Genomic DNA, 21,464 nt, shown 5'->3' with positions numbered 1-21,464 from the left:
AATAAAATTGCCAAACTTCCATTTCATGTTAATTCACAAGAATATCACCTTGACATTAACAGTGCTCAGTATCTACTATAGAGATCATATTCAAAAAGAATCACATTAGTGTTGCTAATACACTTCTTTTCAGCCATTTCTAAGTTCATGTTAGTCAAGAGTAGAAACTTCTTCAGCCACCAGTAAAGAGAATGGAAGAACCTAAATTGTAGATTATATTTACATATTTGTATGATTAAGATAAATCTTGTTGGTGTTAAAAATATATTTACCTATCAAAAATTGTATATAATAAATTGTTTAAAAATGTCTCTTCGTAGATATGGCTAAAACTAGCAAGATGTGCTCCAAAATCTTGGCATAATGCTTCAGCTTCATCCCATGTTCTTCTCATCAGAACTTTCTCATTGTGAAATATCTGCAATAAAATAAACACTGCCATAAATGTAGTTGATTTTGGATAGCAGTTGTCTCAGAAACCCATAAAAATCCAATATTATTTGCAGTTTTTCCTACAACAAAGCCATGTATATTCCTAGTATAGTTTTGATTCAAGTCTTAAGGCTTTCACTCACTTAAAATGTAGTGAAGGGTGGTAACAATTCATTTTTGTTTGTCAAATAAAAGAAATAATGCTTTATCAAAAATATTTTAGGAACAGTGTGTTCCTAAGCTGATGTAGAACCAGAAAAATTCAGAGCAAGTTTGTCATGTACCTTGTAGCAGTTGACCAGATTAGCTTCTGACTCCCATCCAAAATAGCAGGAACTCAAATGTTTTTGAAAAGTAAGTTCAGGTTCTTCATAGGAATTGATTTTCTGCTTGCACAATGACATTGCTTTGAAATTCTTACAGCTTTTCACCTCCCAGTAACCAACAGGGTGCTGCCCTCGCACAGCCACACATCCTCCAGAATGACCTAGACATGGAAGTAAGTGTTGAATATCAGAATAAAGCATTTGAATTTTGTGAATTTTTGGTGAAGTAACTGTTTTATAACTGACATCAGGTTCTAGACAAAACCCCATGAACTTACAAAAGTACCAAATTCTCTGGTCAGCAACCAGTTTATAAGACTGTCTTGGCTAACCTAAGCTTGTAAAATAAACCATGATGAAGGACTCCTCTCACAAAACGCAAGACATGAAATGCAATATAAAACAGTACTTTTACAAACAGCATTAGTAAAGGAATAAATAGAAAGAGGCAATTCAGAGGCAATTAATGAAATGGAATGTCTTTATTATTATGTCTCCATTCTCAGATATTGCAAAGGTTTACATTTCAAAGGAGAAACTACTTCATTTTTTCATTTTTGTTTTCTTGGAATGTTTTCCTTTGGCTTAATATAAAACAAAAAAATCAAGCAAGCAAACCAAGTATCAGCAAACAAAAGGGGAAGTATAAATACTTCCACGCAGTGCTCTTATTGCCAGAAATGGATCTAAGACACACTCTCCCCTCTTTTTTTCATATAAAATACAAAATTAAAAACTGTGACTTTTTAAAGTCACTTATTTAAAAACTGTTACTGACTAAAATTCATTACTTCGCTGGGATCTTTTGCATGGAGTCTTGGGAAGCCCTGATGGCCTCCCTGAAAAGGCCATAAAGAAATTTATGAAAAACATCTCACAGAAGAAGAAAGTATTTTTTTTTCCTGATTCAGTATTTTCCTAGTGACTGCTGCTGAAAAGGAGACAATCTCCAACTCTCCAACTCACAAATTTTTATATCATTTTGTCCTCCTGACAGATGGAGAAAATGTTAATTTTTCCCCTGCCACACCGGTGAATGGGAAGAATGACGCCCAGCATGCTGCCACAACCAGGGAGCCTGCGATAAAGGCACCTGGGTGAGAAATGAGGAAGGAAGCTCCAACTTCTCCACAACATCCAACTGATCTAACTAAATCCATGGTAGGAAGTTACAGTCAACAGAAAATGTACACTTCTCTCTCTACAACCTTGACCAGGCAAGGAGGAAAGGACCAGGACTCTTCAGTCACTGCTAAGCTACTGGTACCAGGGGGAAGACAGCACATTGCCCCCCTTCAAGCCATTTCTCTTCTTTTATCGGCATGTTACTCACGTGGCTGGTACTTGTTCCAGTTTGTGTAGCTCACAGAGCGATTCTTCCCTGCTGCACTTAGCCAATAGTACTCTCCTGTGTTGTTAAGGTCTTGTAATCCTATCCAAAAATAAGTTCTCTCAGATTTTACCATGTTACGGATCATGCTGTTGATAAAAACCTGTTCAAACCTTAATAAAATAACCAAGACAAAAAGCTTATTAGAATAAAATAGGTCAACTGGTATTTCAGTGAAGAGCCCGCATGAAATGATTTAAATTACGTGAGAAGAGAAAAATATATGAGGTATTTAATTTCCTTTATAGAATGTTGTGGCGGACTTCAGGCATGAGTCTGCAGTATAAACCATAATTTTTCCCTCTTTTTTTTTTTTTTTTTTTACCCCCCCAGCATTTGGGTGCCTAGGAAAAACAGTAGATTAAGATTTTATAGGATCAATATTTATACTAGAAGATGTAAAGACAGAATATATTAATGATGCACAGGTGAAAATAAGACACTCCTTGTATGAAGGAGAAAAAACAGTGGGGTCTGAAAAAGCTACAGAAGGAAGAAAAGAAAAAGGTTTGCACAGAAGTATCCTATTAGAACTGGACACACAAAACAGCACTGACAAACCAGAGCTGAAGGGCTCAAAGCACGAGCTGACCTGACTACAGAAGGAATCACTTTTTCCTTCTTCAATTTCCTCACTGAAGTTATGCAAGAGTTTTACAGCTTTTTGCAATTAATAACTGTTGCATACAGTAACCCATTTGTCACTTAAATGTAACTTATTCAGATATAATTGGTATAGCAACATAAAAAAATACTTCATTTTATGAGCACATTTAATCAGCTTCCTATGAAAACATACAGCAAAGTAAATTCCCAGTTTTATAGTTAAATGACTTCCTGGTTTCACAGATTGTGAAAAGAATGGCTAAATACCATGAGGATGACATTAATGTTAAAAACCAAATGTATCTCTAACACTGAGAGTGACTGAGGACTTTTAATTTTCATTTTCTCTGCATATTCTCTTTTTATATCAACTCTCCATTCTCTACAACCTACTTTTTAATGAATATTTTAGGATCAATACACTGAAAAGTTTTTGCATTTTTCACACCAGAACAACAAACCTCAGCAGTAATTAAAAAGCAGAAGCTAAATTAACAACTAACATCCTTTGCCCCTCCAACATTGGAACTGTAAACCAATATAATAAACAGTGACGGCTACACCCAGCAAAAATCAAATAAAAAGCCATAAGCAGGAAAAGGCAGAAGATGTGCTTCCAGTGGTGTAGCGTGCCCTCAGGTCCCTGTGACATTTGAGCTGCAAATGCTCAGTTGCAAGGATTTGTCCTTTACCCTCCCCGTAAGGATCACTGTCGTACTGCGGTACAGTGCTGTACGAATTATGCACAATCCTGAAACCACGTGGCAGGCCAGATTCCCAGTCGGTATATATCCTTATGTGGGGCGGACTTTGTCTGCCTAAAATTTCTAGCTATCATTAGTCTGATTGATAGTTGTTACAGTACTTCCCCCGTCCTAAAGGGAAAGGAGATTTCCTCCTTAAGTTTTTCTTTTTTACAATAAATACGTGGAGGTTAAAGTATGTATGTAATATATCTATCAGTATGTCATAAATTTTAACAGGAATACAACATACAGGGTAAATCACAAAGAGAGCACAGAAAACCCAAGCATCTGGACATCTGCAGAGGAGAAAGCCTTTGCTGAAGCTGGAATACAGGTAAATAGGAACAAAGGAAGGGAAGACAGACCTCAAATGCTTTCAAACTTTTACTCTCTCCACCTATTTGCTGAGAACTCACGTAAAATACATATATAAATAGAAACATTTATAAAACATTGATTTTGATTAAAATTTTATAGATTTTGATTATAAAAATTAAATATATTTTCATTTTTCAATAGTTTCCAAATACACTAATAAGTTTCTTAAATGTTACATACCTCTGTAGAAAGCATTTTGTTCAGATTCCTGCATGCTCACATGTGTGCACATTGTTCTACGTGTTTATTCGCCTAAGCTTGTTTTTTACTAAATTTATTTTCAATCAAAAAATAAAGCAAAGCGCACCATTGATTTTAGCCAATGTTAGTAATTTTGCTCGCCTCTCACGCAAATATTATTTCATAATGGTAATATCTTTTACCATGCAACACTTTCTAAAGTTAGAATAGGTCTTGTTAGAGGTATCTTCACACTGTCTAATAGGATTAACTACCTGTTTGTTACTGATACAAGTTCAGATGGGCAGAAATAACCACTGGAAGCATGTTCAAAACTTCGAGGGGTACTGTCGATTTTGTAACAATATCCACCATGTCTTTCCCATCCCTTAAAAGAAATGAACATTATTTTATAGATTATTATTATATAGATAAAAAATTGTTCCTCTTTTGTACTTTCTGTCTGATCACCACGGACGTCCCTATAGCCCTTTTCCTTTCTACCATGGTTCAAGAGTAGTTACCCTCAAGGTCATGGAAAATGTGCATAAATTTAACAAAAGTTTAAAGTTTAAATCCTTAAATTGTGCAAAACCTGGCTTAACACACACATGGTAACATCTTTAACGGGTGTGGCAAAAATGTCAGCAACAGTTAAAGCACTCTCCCCAGAAACTACTTCTGTTTCAATTTTATACATCGAATATTGTTTTCCTGAGTGTGTTTTGGGGAGATATGCCAGGCCCCTCAGCCAGCCATCACTCCGGCATGAAGCATGTAGTAGCACTTGTTGGTTTCCACCTGTGGTAACGCATTGCTGATATCTATTACCTAAACACTGCCATGTCAGATTCAGTGAAGCTGTTATAAAAAAGGATTACAGCTGCCCTTTGTCTTCCATTGTAAACAGAAATATTTATTCCAGAAATTGCTGGCCTTTCATACAGCAATACACTCTAGTTATTTACCTTTTCTTAGCTCCCTTTCTCATTTTCAAATAGAACTTCCAAATAAAAAAATAATTTTAAAAAAATTGCAATTCACAAATCATCCTACTGTAATAATGCAGAATTAAAATGAAACATTTACACGGTTTATCAGGTGAGCCTGAACACTGAGTCAGTGGTAAGCCTGCCTTCTTTCTTCTTATTATTAATGTTTTATTTCTTATTATTCACCTCTGGATGTCCAGAGCACACTACGAGGACTGGTGTGAATTCTGCCTGCATGAGTTCACAGAGTGTACCTGCCTGGTTATCCTGCTGGAGTGTTTTAAATAATCAAGAGAATAAAGACATAATAAACCATCTCTGTCTAAACTTGAAGACACACACAGACAGGAGAAGCAGCTGATCTCACTTTGCCTCTTCCGTGAGGGAGGTGCTGCTTGCCACCAGGAGGAAACACAGCACCCAGGCAGGCACCATCAAACACTGATTGATGGTGACATTAACAGCAAAAGGAGAAAAAAAAGAGGAAACAGATAAGTTATTTTTCTGATATCTGCCCTCAGGTACAATAAAATGCACAAGAAGATGCTGCAGATCTATTCAGGATAGCAATCAAACACTATGTGTATCCTTCAGCCCTGCTGAACCTGGGGAGGCAAATTTCAGTTGCTAGTCAGGAGTGTGTTTGCTGTCAGGGTAGCTGACAGCTCTGTTGCTTTCTACATTCATCCCCCTTCAGTGCCTGGAAGACAGCTGGGCACAGCCCTTTGTATGGTATGAGAGCACAGAAGCAAAATGAGCTGCAGTATCAATTTCTGTGATTCCACCTGAGAAAAACACATATGCATTGCTCAGACGCTGGCTTTGCAAACAAAAATAACCTGGGTTGAGGCTCTTCCCTGTCCCTGTACCAATGAGCTGGGACTTCCCCACAGGAAAAAAGCACTGGCAGGTTCTGAGGGCTCTGCAGTGCCTGGGGACCCAGCAGGCTCCTGTCAGTCCTGTGCGGGACACAGCAATGCTGCTCTCACTTTGATGTGCACTTAAACTCGGAGGAGTCAGGGCTGGGAGAGAGCTAAGTATTGACCAAAACACCTTCTATGGGGATGCAGGTAAGAGACAGCAAAAGTCTAGTTTCCTCCAACTGGAATTCTTGAGCGATAAATGCACTGGTTCAAACGTAGCAAACACAGTCATCCTAACCTCTTGGAAATTTTTATCTGGAGCAAATGGCACGGCATAATTTTCCTCTTAAAGCTTTCTTGATGGCTAAACACTGAAGTAATTTGACACTAATCTTCACTTTAAAAAAAATAACAAAGTTGTGGAGTAATTGGAGGCTGGTAAGCCTGCATTGAGGGCAAGCACAGATTGGGAAATTCCAGACCTAAAAGGGCTGAGTAATTGATCAATAAAATGGCAGATGGCATTCTGTACAGATAAACACAAAGTGATCCACATGGGGACCTCCCCTGCATCCCTTAATCATTTCATGCATGAAGTGAGGGACAGCTATCTGACTCCACCACACAGGAACAAGATTTTTATGATGGTTAAGTTGCATGAAACATTAGCTTAGTCAAAAAGTCAAATTGGACCTTAAGAATTGTGAGGAGAGAGAACAGAGAAGGTTACTCTGTCCTTTTAAATTGACCTTTTGCCATTTTTTGGAGTTCTGACCCCCAGTCACAGAAAAAGACATTAGAAAAGAAGAGCATCAAGGATGATGAAACGTATGGAGCTGCTTCCACATAGGCAGTAACTAGAGTAGGCTTGGACTCTTCAGCCTGGAAAAAGAGGTTGTCTTAGGGAGGGTATGACACAGGTCTACAAAATGCCACGAAGGTGGGTGACAATTTCCGTACAAGATGTTGGGGATGACAAAAAAAAAAGCTAAACTGGCAGGAGGATGGTTCAACAGGGAAAGAAGATGGCATTTTTTCATTTAAAGGGTAGTAGGTTTATCGATGTCCTCACTAAGTAATGCTGTGAATGCAAAGAGTTCACACGAATTCAAGGGGAAAAGAACAAGCACTTGGAGAGGATACCCAATGTGGGCTGTTAGATGTACTAGCACTTAAAAGGCTCAGGCAATCCCCTCAATGTTTGGGGGTCAAGGGAAAACTGGGGGAAGCATTATCCATATTTGCTGTGTCCTGCTCTTCCCCAAACATCACTTGCAGCCACCCGTGGGAGGCAGAACATGAGGCCAAATGGACCCTTCTTCTGAGCAGCTGCCCTTCTGTTCTTTACAAGGTTTTGTAGCTTTAATAGCAATTCTCTTCTTAAAAGCACAATTCTCTCCTGTTACAACAGCCATAAAGACAAATCCTTGATTTAGTACTATACTGTTCTTTTTTGATGCACAAATTAAAGTGTGGAGGACCAGAGAAAGTCACCAGTACAAATACAGTCAGTTCTGTACACAGAAACCTCCAACTTGATTATCAAGCAGCTGACAGCTCCACAACCTGCTTCAAAAGCTGGCTGAAAGAAAATGTTTAAAACTGTTATTTCAGTGTTGGGGAAAACTGCCCAGAGAATCTGACCTTTGCAATAAAATATTTATTCTCAGTAATAGCCTGCTGACTAGGAGAAAAGAATAGTTGACCTGGCTAAGGGAAGAAAGTGCTTAGCACTTTTCATGTCTTAAGATGACAGAAGAGTAGAAAAAAAAAAAAAGAGCTCAGGTTTCTGGTAACTTGATATGGACATATAGCAAAAACTGCAATCTGCAGAACCACAGAAAATGTTAAAGACTAGTTCATCTGATGCACAAGTCGTAAAATCAACATGAGATGAAAGCTCAGTAATAACATATAAGACTATAAAGCTTTAGAAAAGCAAACAACTGTGCCTGAGGCCAAAGCTCCCTGAGAATCTACTAGCAATCCAACATGAATAACAGCATGAGGTTAATGAAGCAAAAGATCAAATGTGGGAAACATCAGTAGGTATTCGTACGTTTAAGGTAAGTCAGCAACAGAAAAATGGGAAAAAAAGGTAAATCTGTATGAAATAAAGACTTCGCCCTAGAAAACAAGGCCAATAACTACCAACAACGTACACAGTGAATGTTAAAAGAAAGTGAGTTGTCAAGACAAAATGTCTGAAATCAAATGCAGCTTTGAGTAAGCTTAGCACTGACTTCTTTTGATTAAATTAATGTAACTTTTTTCACATCAGAAAAAAAAAGGATCTATTGAAACCAAAGGACTATAACAGGATTCAGCATATGTTTTTACAGGCTGTGAAACATCAGCAAGCAGAAATTTATCCTAAGAAGTTTGCCAGAGCAGACCAAACTACCTGTGAAGAGTGACTCAATCTACACTCATAACACAGAGAATTCTTGAGTGATGAAATACATTGGTCTAAATGAAATAAATGCAGTTACTCCAAATTTTTGGAAATGTTAAGACAGAACCAAGGAGTAACTTCAGCCTCCATAATGGTATGACCAGAACACTGTATCTGACCACTACATGTCTGGGGAAAGATTGCATGTGACTCCAAACAGTCCAACTTTCTTACAATTCAACAGAACTGGTTGTGCTTCTTGACTTCTCAAGAAAAAAATCACAGGAAATTAAAAAGAGAAGACAATAAGCTAAATAGTAAAGCAAATTAGAGAAGAGAGATTTTTCTTGATAGAAAATGAAGTTCACAAAACTCCAGAATTTTGAATAAAACACAGTCTGTAAATTTGCTATTTTCACACCATGAAGAGGAACCGATGGCAAATAAAAATCACACTTTATCAGATTACCTTTTACTACCAGAACGCAAAGCCTAAAAGCCTGAAAACCTATTGTAAGGTCCTATGTAGATAGCTGTGCTCCTTCCCATTTGTGTTTGAAAGCAAAAGGAACTCTAATGTACAAGTGGAAGAGTTCACTCTCTGTCTCAATGAAACTGATTGTTTTTCACCCCGACATTCCATTTCAGTGTATGAAAACCATGTGTGGGATGAGGCATCATATAACAGCCACTGTTTGCACAGATGGTGGACAAAAGGGTTTTCACTTTTGATCTAGAAAGAAATAGGAACTTGGGTCACAACCGCTGACAACGCAACAGGCAATGAAAGGCATCTCGGGAAAGCTTTAAATCTTACATTAAAATTCAGTTTACATACTTTTAAGGCAAACAGTGAGATTTTTCCTAGCAACACACGCCTGTCTTTAATATGAAAAACCATATTACCTATTTACATCCATATGTTTCATAGCTACATTTAGAGGTTTCCTATACAATTCTATTTTATTAGTAAGGGTCTAAACCAAGCAAAAACCACAAAACCCCTTACCTCTGGACAACTCGATTCCAGATCAGGAGAGACGCTGTTAAATTCCCCTGCTTTTTCGCAAATGTAGAAAGACCTGTCTTCACATTTTTTAACCTTCCAGTGTCCTTCCTAAGGGATAAAAAGAAGTATATCCTGTACATATGCATATTTTCATGCATAACTATACACACATTAGAATACACTCTCTCCTCCTATTTTAACTTTTTAGTAAAAACAATTAATTGTTCTCACTTCATTTATTTATCCCTGGGTGGACCATTTATTTCTATCAACACTGTCAGCAGAACTTTTCAAAACAATCATACATATTTCTTTTTGAATCACTCTTTGGGATGTAATGTATCTTAATTAACTAAAACTATGGCCATGTCAGAGCACTTACTTTTCAGGATAGATAGGAACTTTCTTCCTTATAGTTCTTTGTAAGATTAATCTTTATATTTGAACAGTCCTTTCTCAAAGATATTACAAAGTATGTACGCTATAATTATCAGACATCTAAAAATACTGAAGATTTTATCTTGAATCTCTTTTTCCTTTGTATTTTACATTTTCATTTCTTTGTTTACACCTGCAAACTGAGTAAAATACGGTTTTGCATATCTAAAAACCACAACTTTATCGAAGTCCTATTTTCTGGGTCCAATGGGAACCCACTTTTCCAGATCATTGTAATAGTCTTGGCTTTCCCATGAGTTAAGGATTGCAACCTGGACCCACTAGTGGAGAGAGACAACCAAAACTTTTCTTGATACAGTTTTCACACTTAGACAAAACCACACTTTACTAAAAAAAAAATGGATTATATATAGTGCTACTTAAATAAGTCATGTATTAGTGAATTTAAGTACTGTTAACTGTGAAAGTAAAGTAAATTTGTGACCAAATTACAAAAAAATTGTCAGTGCCATGAATACCAGTAAGACAGGACATACTGTTATTTCAACATTGCTCCCAGTTTTACAACACCTGACTGATTTGGGGTCAATCTTACTGCTGTCAACTTCTATAATTTTATGTAGATCTAGACTACTATCTGGTTTTGAAAGATTCTACAGAAAATTTATAAATATTGACAGCAAGATAAAATAGGCACAGCTTACAGTTTTTCAAAACATGAATTTGAAGCTTCTGAGACCAGAACTGATACATCATAAATTATGATATACACTATTTTGATTTTAAATTACTTTGTCTTTATCAAAATACCTTGTCACATTTGTTCTCTTCCACTTTGCAAGTTTTATGTATGTAACATTTTTAGTGAATATAAGCTCCAAATCTATGATAAGTTTTTTATGCATCACTGCAAAATGTATTGGTTCCTAAAGGCTACATTGCATTTATCACAACATGCATAGATTACGAATCAAAACCAGAGGTCATACTACAGGTCATGGTTTAAAAAAGTACACATAATGAGAAAATAAATTATTATGAGCTAGAATAAAAGTGTCTGTCTAATTCTTTCAAAAAGAAAAGGAAACTTACAGGTCCTTGTGCTGAAACACAGAGTAGTCCTGTTCTTTGAAAGGTGTTAGGTTCCTGGCTGTGCCAGTCAGAGAATTTTACTGGGGTGCTATCTGACCACTCAAAAATAACAGGGGTGTTATTACTGTATAACCCAATCCATGTTTCAGTTACATTTTCTGTAAAAGATTAAGTGAGTTCAGATTTTAACAGTGAAGAAATAATACCTGTTGTTCCTGTAACATCAATACCACCATTGAAAATGTGGTTTTCAGGAAAAAAAAAAAAGCGCTGTATAAACTTTAGGAAAGCTTACTGATAAAATAATGTTCTACTACCCTTGAAGACTAAATTGTTTTTAAAAAAATAGATCAACATACGTGATAACATGCTTTGAAATCCTGAAAAATACAAATCAAGAGCATATGAACTTTTTTTAAGTGCCTGGAGCAGAAAGCCTGACATGGAAGGGAAGGCTTCTTCTCATAACTTTCCATGGCACACTCAGCTTTAGGTTTCTTCAAGTGATGTTTTTGAGTTCCAGTGACAGCACAGTTGTAGCCACAGTGGCTGGCAAACATAGGAAAGATAAGGCTTGCAGCTTGATGTGATGTCTTACTTGACCAGCTACTACAGCCAGAAAAGGTAAACAGGCTTTCAGGCATATAAGTCCTTCTGAAGGGAAGCCTGAAGCAGGTCTGAAATAGAAGCAGCAGACTTTGAAGCTGAATACAAGCAGAGAACAATTGCATCTATCCATTACAGCATCTCTGGAAATAATGGTATTTGGTATCCATGGAGGGTATTAACAGAGGTGAGGAAGATGATACAGTGGTTAAGAGAAAGATAGACAGGACAGCAAAGAGGATGGGTGGCAGGAGGGATGATAATGGGGATGATGTCCAGTAAATCCAGTGTAACACACCACCCTTCAACCACAGCTGATGGGACAGTCGATAAAACATGTCATCGTGCCCCAGCTCTGGGAAGCTCAATCTTACAGCCAACTGAGCAGCTCTGCCAGCACACTGATGTCAGCTGGAGGCACAAAATATTCACTTTTCTTTGCTGCTGTTATGACAACAAAAGTCTTGTCATTGCTGCACCAAAGACCTTTTGTTCATTAAGTTCCTTGTCTAATTACGCTACCTCTTAGGACAATGTGGACTAGCAGAACTCTTGACACACTCCACTGCCATCAAAGAGGAGTCTGCCAACATACTAGCAGCAGCAACTCTGCAGTGTGGACAAGGCCAGCTTGAAAGCAAGATACTCTGAATTGTTGCTTCTAAGCTTGCACAAGGATGATCACTGAATATTTTGCAACAGTTTGCAAGGAACCAACCAAGAACAGGAAAGGACAAAACCAAGCATGTTTATTGTGGCCTCACTTCCTATGCTTTGTTGATTCATTTCTTTATTTTAAGTATGATTATTAGAGAAGGTGATGCTATACATTTTTAAGTCTCCTAGAAGGGGTGTGCAATATGCTTTCTTTTTTGTAGACATCGTTTGAGTGTGCTATGTAATATGGTGCTAAAGTGGCTAACAACGTTAAAGGGCTGCACAAAGAGCAACACAAAATACTTCAAGAAATACTGTATACTGTAAACTCCCAAAACTCACCACTTTCAAGCAAGTTAAGGAGCAGCTCTGCATCTGCCATGGAGGATATGCTAATGAGCCCACTATTATCACTTTGGCATGAGATAAAAGCATCATTCCAGCTCTTCTCCTCTTTATGAAGTCTGTAGCAGTTGCGATTGTGTGCGTACCAGCCAGCGTCACAACGAGTGGCATAATACTTCCATGTATCTTTTAATTAAGCATACAAAGTTTGTGTACATTAGATAGAATTACTATCTTCATAACACATTCAGACCTATTTTTTATCTTCAAATGCTGACAACAGAATCATCCAAGATGACTTAATGAGGCCAAAACACATGCTCTATGGAACATCACCTACCAAGCAAACTGAAATTTCTCCCACTTTATTTTATGATTCAACCATTTGGGGTGCTGGACCAGTGCAAGCACACTAATGGATCTGTTACTCAGTTTAAAATATGTTGTATCTCCCTTATTACCTCTGAACCTGATTCAAAGCCAGCTAAAGCATTTTCAGATGCATTACCTACAAAAGGTTTGGGTAAGTCCTTTCTTGTGAAACAAGTAGGGAAACTTTCATCTCAGTTATCAGGAAGAAGTTGAATCTATGTAAGCTGTTCTTATCAAAACAAAAACTAATGTTCTAATAAACCCAATTCTGTGTTTAACTTTCCCACAGAATAGGAGTCTGAAGTATTCTGTGTATTATATACCCTATATTCATTATACTTTATATTTTTAAAAAATATATGTACAATGCTTTTTTTTGTACATCAAAAGTACAACATGCCACAAAAATAACTGCAAATTTTGAGTTGCATTTATACAGCTTTCTTCTCTGTGGGCTATTCATTAATTCTATTTGAAGCTGAAAGCCTATTTTTAAACTCAAAAGTGTGGCTGTATTATAATATATAGAGTGAGCATTCTGTAAGCTTCTGATCATGTAAGGAAACAATTAATTGCTATGTATATTAAAATTATTTGTTAGTTTTAAGACTCTCAACATATTTTCCAGGGCTGAATTTAAACAAAAGAAAGTGTTATTACCTCAGTTAAGAGTAAACTGTAGTCAACTTCAATGACTAAACCCATACATTTAGCCCAGCTAACTCTGTTCTGCTGACTTTATATTCAGGTGGCTTCCTCTTGTACTCCTTCCATTTCCACAAATAGGATACAGTAACATACAGAGACTTACCTAGTGTTGAGTGCTCTGTCTTATTTAAATATTTTTTGCATATAAAAGGTAATCCAGATTCACATAAATAACTTTGCCAGCCGTACTTCAATTTTGAATTAATCGCTGCACAATGATTTTCTCTAAAATGGTCATCAGAGACACCTGCAACCACATTTTTGAGAAGCACAAAATTACAAAAAAACAGTATTCTTCTAAAATGGTGTTGTAAGGCTCTCTCCATCTTATTGAATGAATGTGTAAACTTAAACTTCTAGTACTATCACACCAATACTATGGACAGCTGAATATTGATCACGATTTATACATGTGTGGCAATCTCTCCTTGGCTGTGGCTATCAGATGAGAGGCTGAAATAACCTCTAGTGCCTGTGCTGTATCTGCTGGTGGACAGAGCTCAAAATGTAAAACCAAGTAACAAAGCTTGTGTTAATGTGCTAAAGTTAATTACAGCATGTTAATGTGAACAAACTGAAATTCCTTTCCTTCACAAAACCAGCTAGAGCATAGCTTTTATATATGTAACTGAAATCTTAAAAATATCTTTGAAAGTAAATGACGAAATAGCTAGATCATTAATGCTTTGAAAAGATCCAACTCTGTTGATGCTACAACCCTAGGAGGGGCTTTTAGTTCATGAATATGAGTAAATATATCTACAAAAGTAAAAAGAGTTACACTTATTCACTTGATTCACTTTTCAAAGGTAGCTGTAGGAACAGAAGTCTTGTATCAAGCTATAATTACACTGCTACAACATAGCCAAGAGGAACATCAAGTACTTGCTCTCCAGTTCACAAATACTAGTGGTGCTCCATCTGACCACTGCCAGCCAGCATCCTCCTCCAGGTGATTCAGGCCCATCCACAGCATCATGTCTGTGGCGTTTAACTGCCCTGAAACAGAAAAAAACAAAGTAACACTTCACGCTTTTCCCTTGTTTTAAAATATCTACAGGTATAGCTCTGCTGTCCTGGTTTGTCACAATAGGAATAAAACAAAACTTCAAATCAGTCTCCTGAAAATTTCATTTTTTTCTGTCCTTAGATAAAGTCTATTACTTTGTTAATCAACACAATGATGAAAAGGAATAAACTCAAAAGTCTGCATCCTTCAAAAGCTACTCGTCCTGCAAACCATTCTTGCTGACCTCAAAGTTAAATCTAGAACAAGCAGCTATATAAACGCTAGCCTGCTTCAGCTTTCTGCAAGCCAAACAACTTTCAGTCCCTTTACAGCCTGCAGACATACCAAAAAACTAGCGAAACAATTTTAATAATTTCCTGTTAGCTTACATCCTGCAATTGAAAATCAGCAATAATGGGAAGCAACAGGCAAGAAACCCAAGGCAGCTTTTCACATCAGAGCTCTACCACCCATTCCTCCTCTCAGTCCTCTCCACACATGCTAAAATACCCACAAGAGCCATGCTGTCAGAAGGATCTTGTCTGAGATTTGCCTGAGGTCCTTGCTGCATGGGGGTAGAAAAACAAAATTTGTCTGAGATCCTTGCTGCACAGGAGAAAGCCAAAGGCTTGTCACAGAAGGAACACCATCCATTCATGAAAACAGAGATGGCATTTTTTCCATACAGGACATTTACTTCAAGCCTGCAGAAATGTTATTCACATTTGGTGAAGTCCAGCTTGCAAAGAAAACTTAACAGGAGAAAAGGAGGCCAAGGTACATTGCAGAGAAGGTAAATATTGTATAATTCTCCAAAGAAAACAAACACACTCCATAACCACAGCTGCAGGAAAGAATGGGAGTTTCTGTGGGGAGGGAAAATTAAGACAATTACACTCTCACATAACACATACCACCACTTCTGCACTCAGGTTATTAAGGTGGTAACTTACCCTCACCTTTCTTTCTTCAAACAGCTCTACTGAGGTGTGTTATGTGACGAAGACTCACAAGCAGCAATGGGAGAGACATCATACAGAGTATTAAGCTCTAAAGCTTACCCCCGTTTCACAGGTAAAGAGGAAATCTAACTACAGGTTTTCTACAAGGTCCCCAGTGAAATGTCTACTCACTGCTTAAGTTACTTATGTAGTTCTGCTCTTCAGGGTCAGTGACACTCAGCAGGTCTCCTCCTTGGAGCTGACAGGCAGCCCGTGCCTCATGCCAGGTCAGCACAGAGGCATGGTTGAACTGGTAGCAGAGGTGAGTGTTGGGGTTCTTCTTCCAAAACACATCACAGCCACTCTCTGCTCAGAAAAAGACTCATCACCCACAGCCCAAGACTATAAACCAATCAGAAATATAACACCTTGAACAATTCAATTAATGACAGTAGCATCCCAATGGAAGAAAGATTATGATTTCCTTTCATGACCCTTTATTAAAGAACATATGGAAATACGGCACTAATGGAACAAAACGTTGCTCCATATTTCATACAGTTGATAAAATACTCATGAGCTGATCTGCAGCTGGTGGTGATTTTCACAGGTATCATGAAGCCATGAAAGGTAAGTTTTAACTTATACCAGCTGACCATTTGTTCCTAAAGCTGAATGTTGAAATATTCAGACTATGAACACCCTGCCCAACTTGTGAAGGAGAAGTCACTGGATCTCCTTCTATCTTGTACTCAAGAGAATAAACACACTATAATTACAAAGTATAAGCAAGGCTGAAAATATCATCTATTATAATGGTTGCCCAGAAATCCCCATTACAAAGGCACATTTACAGCTGTTTTTAAGACACTTTGGAACAGAGATCTGAAACATAGCTTGAGCAGGAAGGGTTTTCCAAACCACTTCTGCTGACAGAAGATACTATTTTGCTTATTTATGCAAGAAGTGGAAATATTAATGAAGATCATACATCCAAAATCTTTCTGATAGCAAGTATTTTTAAAGCTACTGCTTCCAAGTGTTTTAAGCCCAAGATGTGTCCAAATGCACAGAACAAAAGGAATGTGCAAGATGTAATTCAGTCAAAATCAGAATGGGACTTTGCAAGAACAACCCTTACTTTACATGCTTCAGAGAGGCTCCCTATGTTTCACTGGCACAGAGGAGGGAGAGGTTTAGTTGCAGGGTAAGGTCAATGGGCTGTACAGAGTAACATCCTTTTGCTCACCCCCTGTAGTTTGGCTTTTGGGATGAGGATTTAGGTCTCCAAAGTTTTTTTTTTTTTTTTTTTTTTTTTTAAAGATACATTCCCCTCTAACAGAAGGGAAGTAACCCAAAACAGAGTGCATCCTAGAATTACTAACTGAAAGTAAAGATACTGTTAGGGTGTGAGGAGAGAGAGAAGACAAGAAACATCTTACCAGCATTTGGGCAAAAGCCCCATTTTTCATCTTGTTCATAGTAAGTTGTTGTGGCACACCAGTCAAATTCTTTTCCATCTCTAGTACACTCATAATACCACTTGTTATTATATTTAAATGGAAAAATGCATGGGAAACCAAAAGAATTTCCCAGCAAGGTGTATGTTTCTGGAATAAATAAAACACAGAGATTAAAAGAATGCAGACCACAGAAATTTCTTCACCCACATATTTCATCATTCCTGGTTTTAGTGGCAATGACAAAAATAAAATTTTTAAAGTTATCTTCTAATTTTAATTTGTACTTGATAACACGACATTACAAGTATGAGCAGCATAACTGCAGTTAACAGAATTTGGAAACAATTACTTTATGAAATTTGTCACCATGAAACAAGGCACATTCTCATAACTTACTACAATTGGGGGAAAAAAAACCCCAAACAACAAAACCCTGAATAATTAACATAGAAAATCTGCACTTACATTTCCGAACTACATAAAACAATAGTTGGCACAATAAATAAATGCTCAGATGCAAAGTCTACATATTTTTGTTAGTCTATGACAGATGAGCAATTTAGCATTATTTCCTCTGCTCCTCAAACTTCTTATAAAGTGGATTTGTATGGTTTTTCCATTCTCTTTGTCATTCAATGGGAAAGAAAATGTGAAAGACAAGGGAATATTAAATATGCTTTTAAAAATAAGTTTTCATACCATGGGGAATAATAATCTATCTAAAGAACTGATGTTACATACATCTATTATTACAATCAATTAATGCCTTATTTAAAATATTTTAAATAATTTCCTATTGTACTTTGAGTATCAAAATATTGAGAGAATCCAGTGCAACTGAAAGCTGTAAAAGCTTTACCTCAGTGAGTGTCTCCTTAACCTCAGAGCTTCTACAAAAGGTCAAAGAACCACAATCACACTTAGAATGAAACTGTTTGTCAAAGATCCCATGTTGATAGCCTAAAGATCAAAGACCTTCAACTACAGAATCAGTACATACTGCCAGGTTCCTAGAGGTTTCTAGAGTTAATGGCTGGCTGTGCACAAATAAAAAAGCAGTTTACACATTGTAAATCCTCTTTAAAGCCTTCTGATATGAACAGATGATACAAAGAACATAGGTTAAAAAAAAAAAAAATCAGGATTGCTTCTTTGTCTGCTACCATGCTGCTACCTATGGAGGTGCAAGGCACTAAGTCCTGGCAAGAAACCAAATACAACAGTTACAGACCTCTCACCACAGTTACATACTTTCTTTGAAGGTAGAGAAGCCCCCCCACCCAAAACTAGCGGACTAACAGGGTGGCTTGCATTTGCACGTACATAAGCTAAGGCAGAAGGAGGAAAATAGATATTGGAGGTGAAAGGTTTTGCCAATGCAGTTACTTTGGTTCTGAAACTAGGCTAGAAGCACCTGCCTAAGGCTGATCCTCTTCTCCCATGTGTTGCAGTACTAGGACTAAACCAGGTCTAATTTCATCTCACTATATGTGCATAGCAAATGTGCAAGACTTTTTGTGGGCTTAAATATTCTCTGCCTGGTCTTAAGTATAAACTCCACTAGTTTTTAAAGAGGAGGTTGGATGCTATAGTGCTTTCCCAGTTATCACAGGTCCCATAGGGAGGACTTTGGTGAGAGCAGAGGCCAAGCCCAGCTACACCTACACAGGAAGCCATGAGGCCAGATCTGCAACCCAAACACCCAGTTTAAATGAGGGGAATCAACAGCTCCAGTCTGAGACATGCTGTGCAAACATTAGTTCTTTCCTTCTACAGAAATGCCAAGGAAGGGGTCAAGGTACAGTCTGTCTGTTGACGCTTGTAGTCAATGGGTTTATCTTAGTCTTTATACCTGGAAAACTGTTCAGGACTGCAGACCTGAATCTTGACATATATTCCTATGCCTCCACCAGCTGCACAGCAGGATTAATCAAAAGCCTGATCTCTGCTCCAAAGTTTGGCACATTCAGAGTCCCAGTGCTGAACGTTGCAAACATTCAGTTCATGCAGACTGAGATCACCAACTGATTTTCAGTAACGAGAATTCCAAATCCTTCATTAAGTCTCTTTGGGTCTATCTGATAATGAAAGCTGCAGGACAGGCAACAACAAATCCTTAGTTTCCCTTTGTATTTCATAGGGGATTTGAAATGAGCATTTCCTGGTTTGCAAAGATACTGGTGCTTTTTTGGGTCCATATAACAAATAAGGAAAAAAATACACTCACCTCAACCATTGCGTATAAAAAAGCAAACTTTGAGTCCCAAATCACAATAGGGGCTGGGAGGGAACATGACCTTTCTTCAAAAGAACTTTTGAAAACTTTTCCCATCTACATTTCTATATCAAAAATTTATTTTTACCTTGAAATGGGAGTTCACAAAGATCTTCATCATAAGACATATACTGTTTCCACTGATTAGTAGATTTTTTTTTGGCCACAATATGTTTGCTGTTTTCAACTGCTAACTTGTACTCTGATACACCAACTAATGCTTTTCCATCACAATTCCACCATAATGAGTATTGAGTTGAATCACATTCAAGCATGCTTAATGGCTGTTCTGGTCTACTGATGTTCAGTCCTAGACAGGTACTTCTGCCTATGTTGAAAAGACGGCGATTGGATACCCACTTCCATAACATGTCGTTTGAGAGTTGACCACAGTCTTCCAAAATAAGGCCAACTGTATCCACTTTAATGCACAAGTTGGAGTCTTCACTTTGGATAATAAATATCCTTTTATCTGTATGGGGGGAAAAAAAATATGTTTCAGTCCGTAGAATACTGCACTCAATCAAATAGTATCGGAAGACAAATATTTTAGTTGGAACTATTTAGGGAGAAAACTGAAAATACCCATCAGAATAACTGGCACTTCAAAAAAAAAAAGAGTACTGCACTAAATTTACTGCCAGCTGAGTTTTTAACATGTGGACCACTTGCAAGTTCACAAAAATAAGGCTAGGTAGTATTTCTCAAGTTGTATATCCACAAAAAAAGGTGTGCCCAAAACCATCAGTCATGTTCAAAGGAAAAAAACACTGGTCACCAAGAAATACCCAGTAATGGAGTACAGGTTTAAATGTTACAAGAAGTCATACTGTATATTGTAAAATAATTCTTGGGGAGGGGATTGGAGGGTGCTGTTAAAATTAAAGTCAAAAAGTTCAAGGCTGAGACTGCCATATTCATTCTTCAGTCTCTGCAACTACAGAGGCAGAAAATAAATATTTTGCATTGTAAACAGTATACATAAAGGGTAGTATTTATCAATACCATGAGAGCTGGTGGCCAAGGGTTAAAGTATGCCTTCCCTATTGGACACATATCGTTCAACCATACATGACTAGATCACAGCAGATGTTGTGGGGTTAGCTGACATCCTGGATTTCTTGGAATCATGTAGAAATTCACTGAACTATGTGACATCACATTGTAAGTATGTGAAAAAACTCAGCTGTTTAACGTCTTGGGAGCAAATATTTAACTGAGCATATAGACAGAAAAAAATGAAAGCAGCTGAGAAACTGGAAATCAGTAAAATATGAACCTATAACAGCTCAGCTACTTCACTCACTCTGAAATTCAATGGTAATTAACCCATAGAGTTTCTCTCATATTATAGGCAAGATATTTATTTTAAGCCTTGGGAGATTATACATTGAAAACCTAAGCAGCATTTCTATTTTGCCTTGAAATTTTGCACTAATGATTTCTTCCATGTGTACTTTCTAGCTGCTGTAATTCATTACACCTAGCATACTGAAGCAATAAGTAAAATAAAAAAAACCTCTCCCAAACTGACATAGCCCATATCTAAAATATGAGTTGAAAAGGTTCATCCACATGGGTTTAGTACATACGGTTTAGGTGTAGCTCTCAAAAAGAAAGATTTTTCAAGCAGTAGTGGGACAGTGTAGTAGCTTGAGACAGCCAGGAGCAAGGGCAAGCCTTTCCAACGGGCAGCAGGTGAGAATCAGCCTGTTAGATGTAACCCCATCTCCCATGCGCCTGGCAGCTGTCCTACATTAAGTCCTTAACCGTCTGGGGCAGAGAAAGGCTCCTTTAATCCATGGTATCCCTACAGCTCTGAGGCATTTGAGCTCACTGAAAAAAACATCAGACAACACTCTGTGACAGATGCCCAGCTTGGCCCTTTGCTTTTGAGTTTTGTGTGAAGTTGTGCGGTTTGTGCCGGTTTCATCTTTCTTATCCAACCCAAGCTGACACAAGCGTCTCTATCTACGTGGCCAGAAGGGGCTTCTGCCTCTCATGCTATGGTATGCCTTTCCCACAGCAGTCTTATCTTGGTTGACCAAGAAAATACATGGCTAATTTGCTAGTTAAGTGGAAGCTGGGATGTTAGCACCACTAAACACTGATTAATGAGGTTAATTCACTATGATACTGGGATTCACACTTAAATAAACTTCTTATGCAAAGTCCTAATCTACCTCCACCTTCACAGCACAGAGCATCTCCCATGCAGCAGCTTCCTGGGGGTGGGGGGAGCAATACCACAACCCAAAGATGAAGGATTCTCAACCTTTG

General features: G+C 37.6%; 1 protein-coding gene across 1 annotated transcript in view; it reads right to left on the bottom strand.

The window, feature by feature from the left end:
* The window catches only part of PLA2R1 (phospholipase A2 receptor 1), a 35,184-nt gene extending 15,534 nt beyond the window's left edge, over positions 1–19,650 (bottom strand). Inside the window, exons 1-12 of the mRNA XM_026852843.1 lie at positions 19,273–19,650; positions 16,889–17,056; positions 15,639–15,812; positions 14,382–14,495; positions 13,600–13,743; positions 12,414–12,602; positions 10,809–10,966; positions 9,318–9,425; positions 4,334–4,446; positions 2,092–2,261; positions 717–919; positions 273–418 (exon numbers count right to left, since the gene is read on the bottom strand). Coding sequence (XP_026708644.1) covers positions 273–418; positions 717–919; positions 2,092–2,261; positions 4,334–4,446; positions 9,318–9,425; positions 10,809–10,966; positions 12,414–12,602; positions 13,600–13,743; positions 14,382–14,495; positions 15,639–15,812; positions 16,889–17,056; positions 19,273–19,555 — 1,970 coding nt within the window. The 5' untranslated portion in view covers positions 19,556–19,650. The remainder of the gene's footprint in view (positions 1–272; positions 419–716; positions 920–2,091; positions 2,262–4,333; positions 4,447–9,317; positions 9,426–10,808; positions 10,967–12,413; positions 12,603–13,599; positions 13,744–14,381; positions 14,496–15,638; positions 15,813–16,888; positions 17,057–19,272) is intronic.
* Between the last annotated feature and the right edge of the window lie 1,814 nt (positions 19,651–21,464).

This window comes from Athene cunicularia (genome assembly GCF_003259725.1).
Source record: "Athene cunicularia isolate RWA chromosome 7 unlocalized genomic scaffold, athCun1 chr7_part1, whole genome shotgun sequence".
NCBI classification, from domain to species: Eukaryota; Metazoa; Chordata; class Aves; order Strigiformes; family Strigidae; genus Athene; species Athene cunicularia.
The sequence above is the reverse complement of the archived record's forward strand: the minus strand, read 5'-3'. Positions and strand labels throughout refer to the sequence as shown.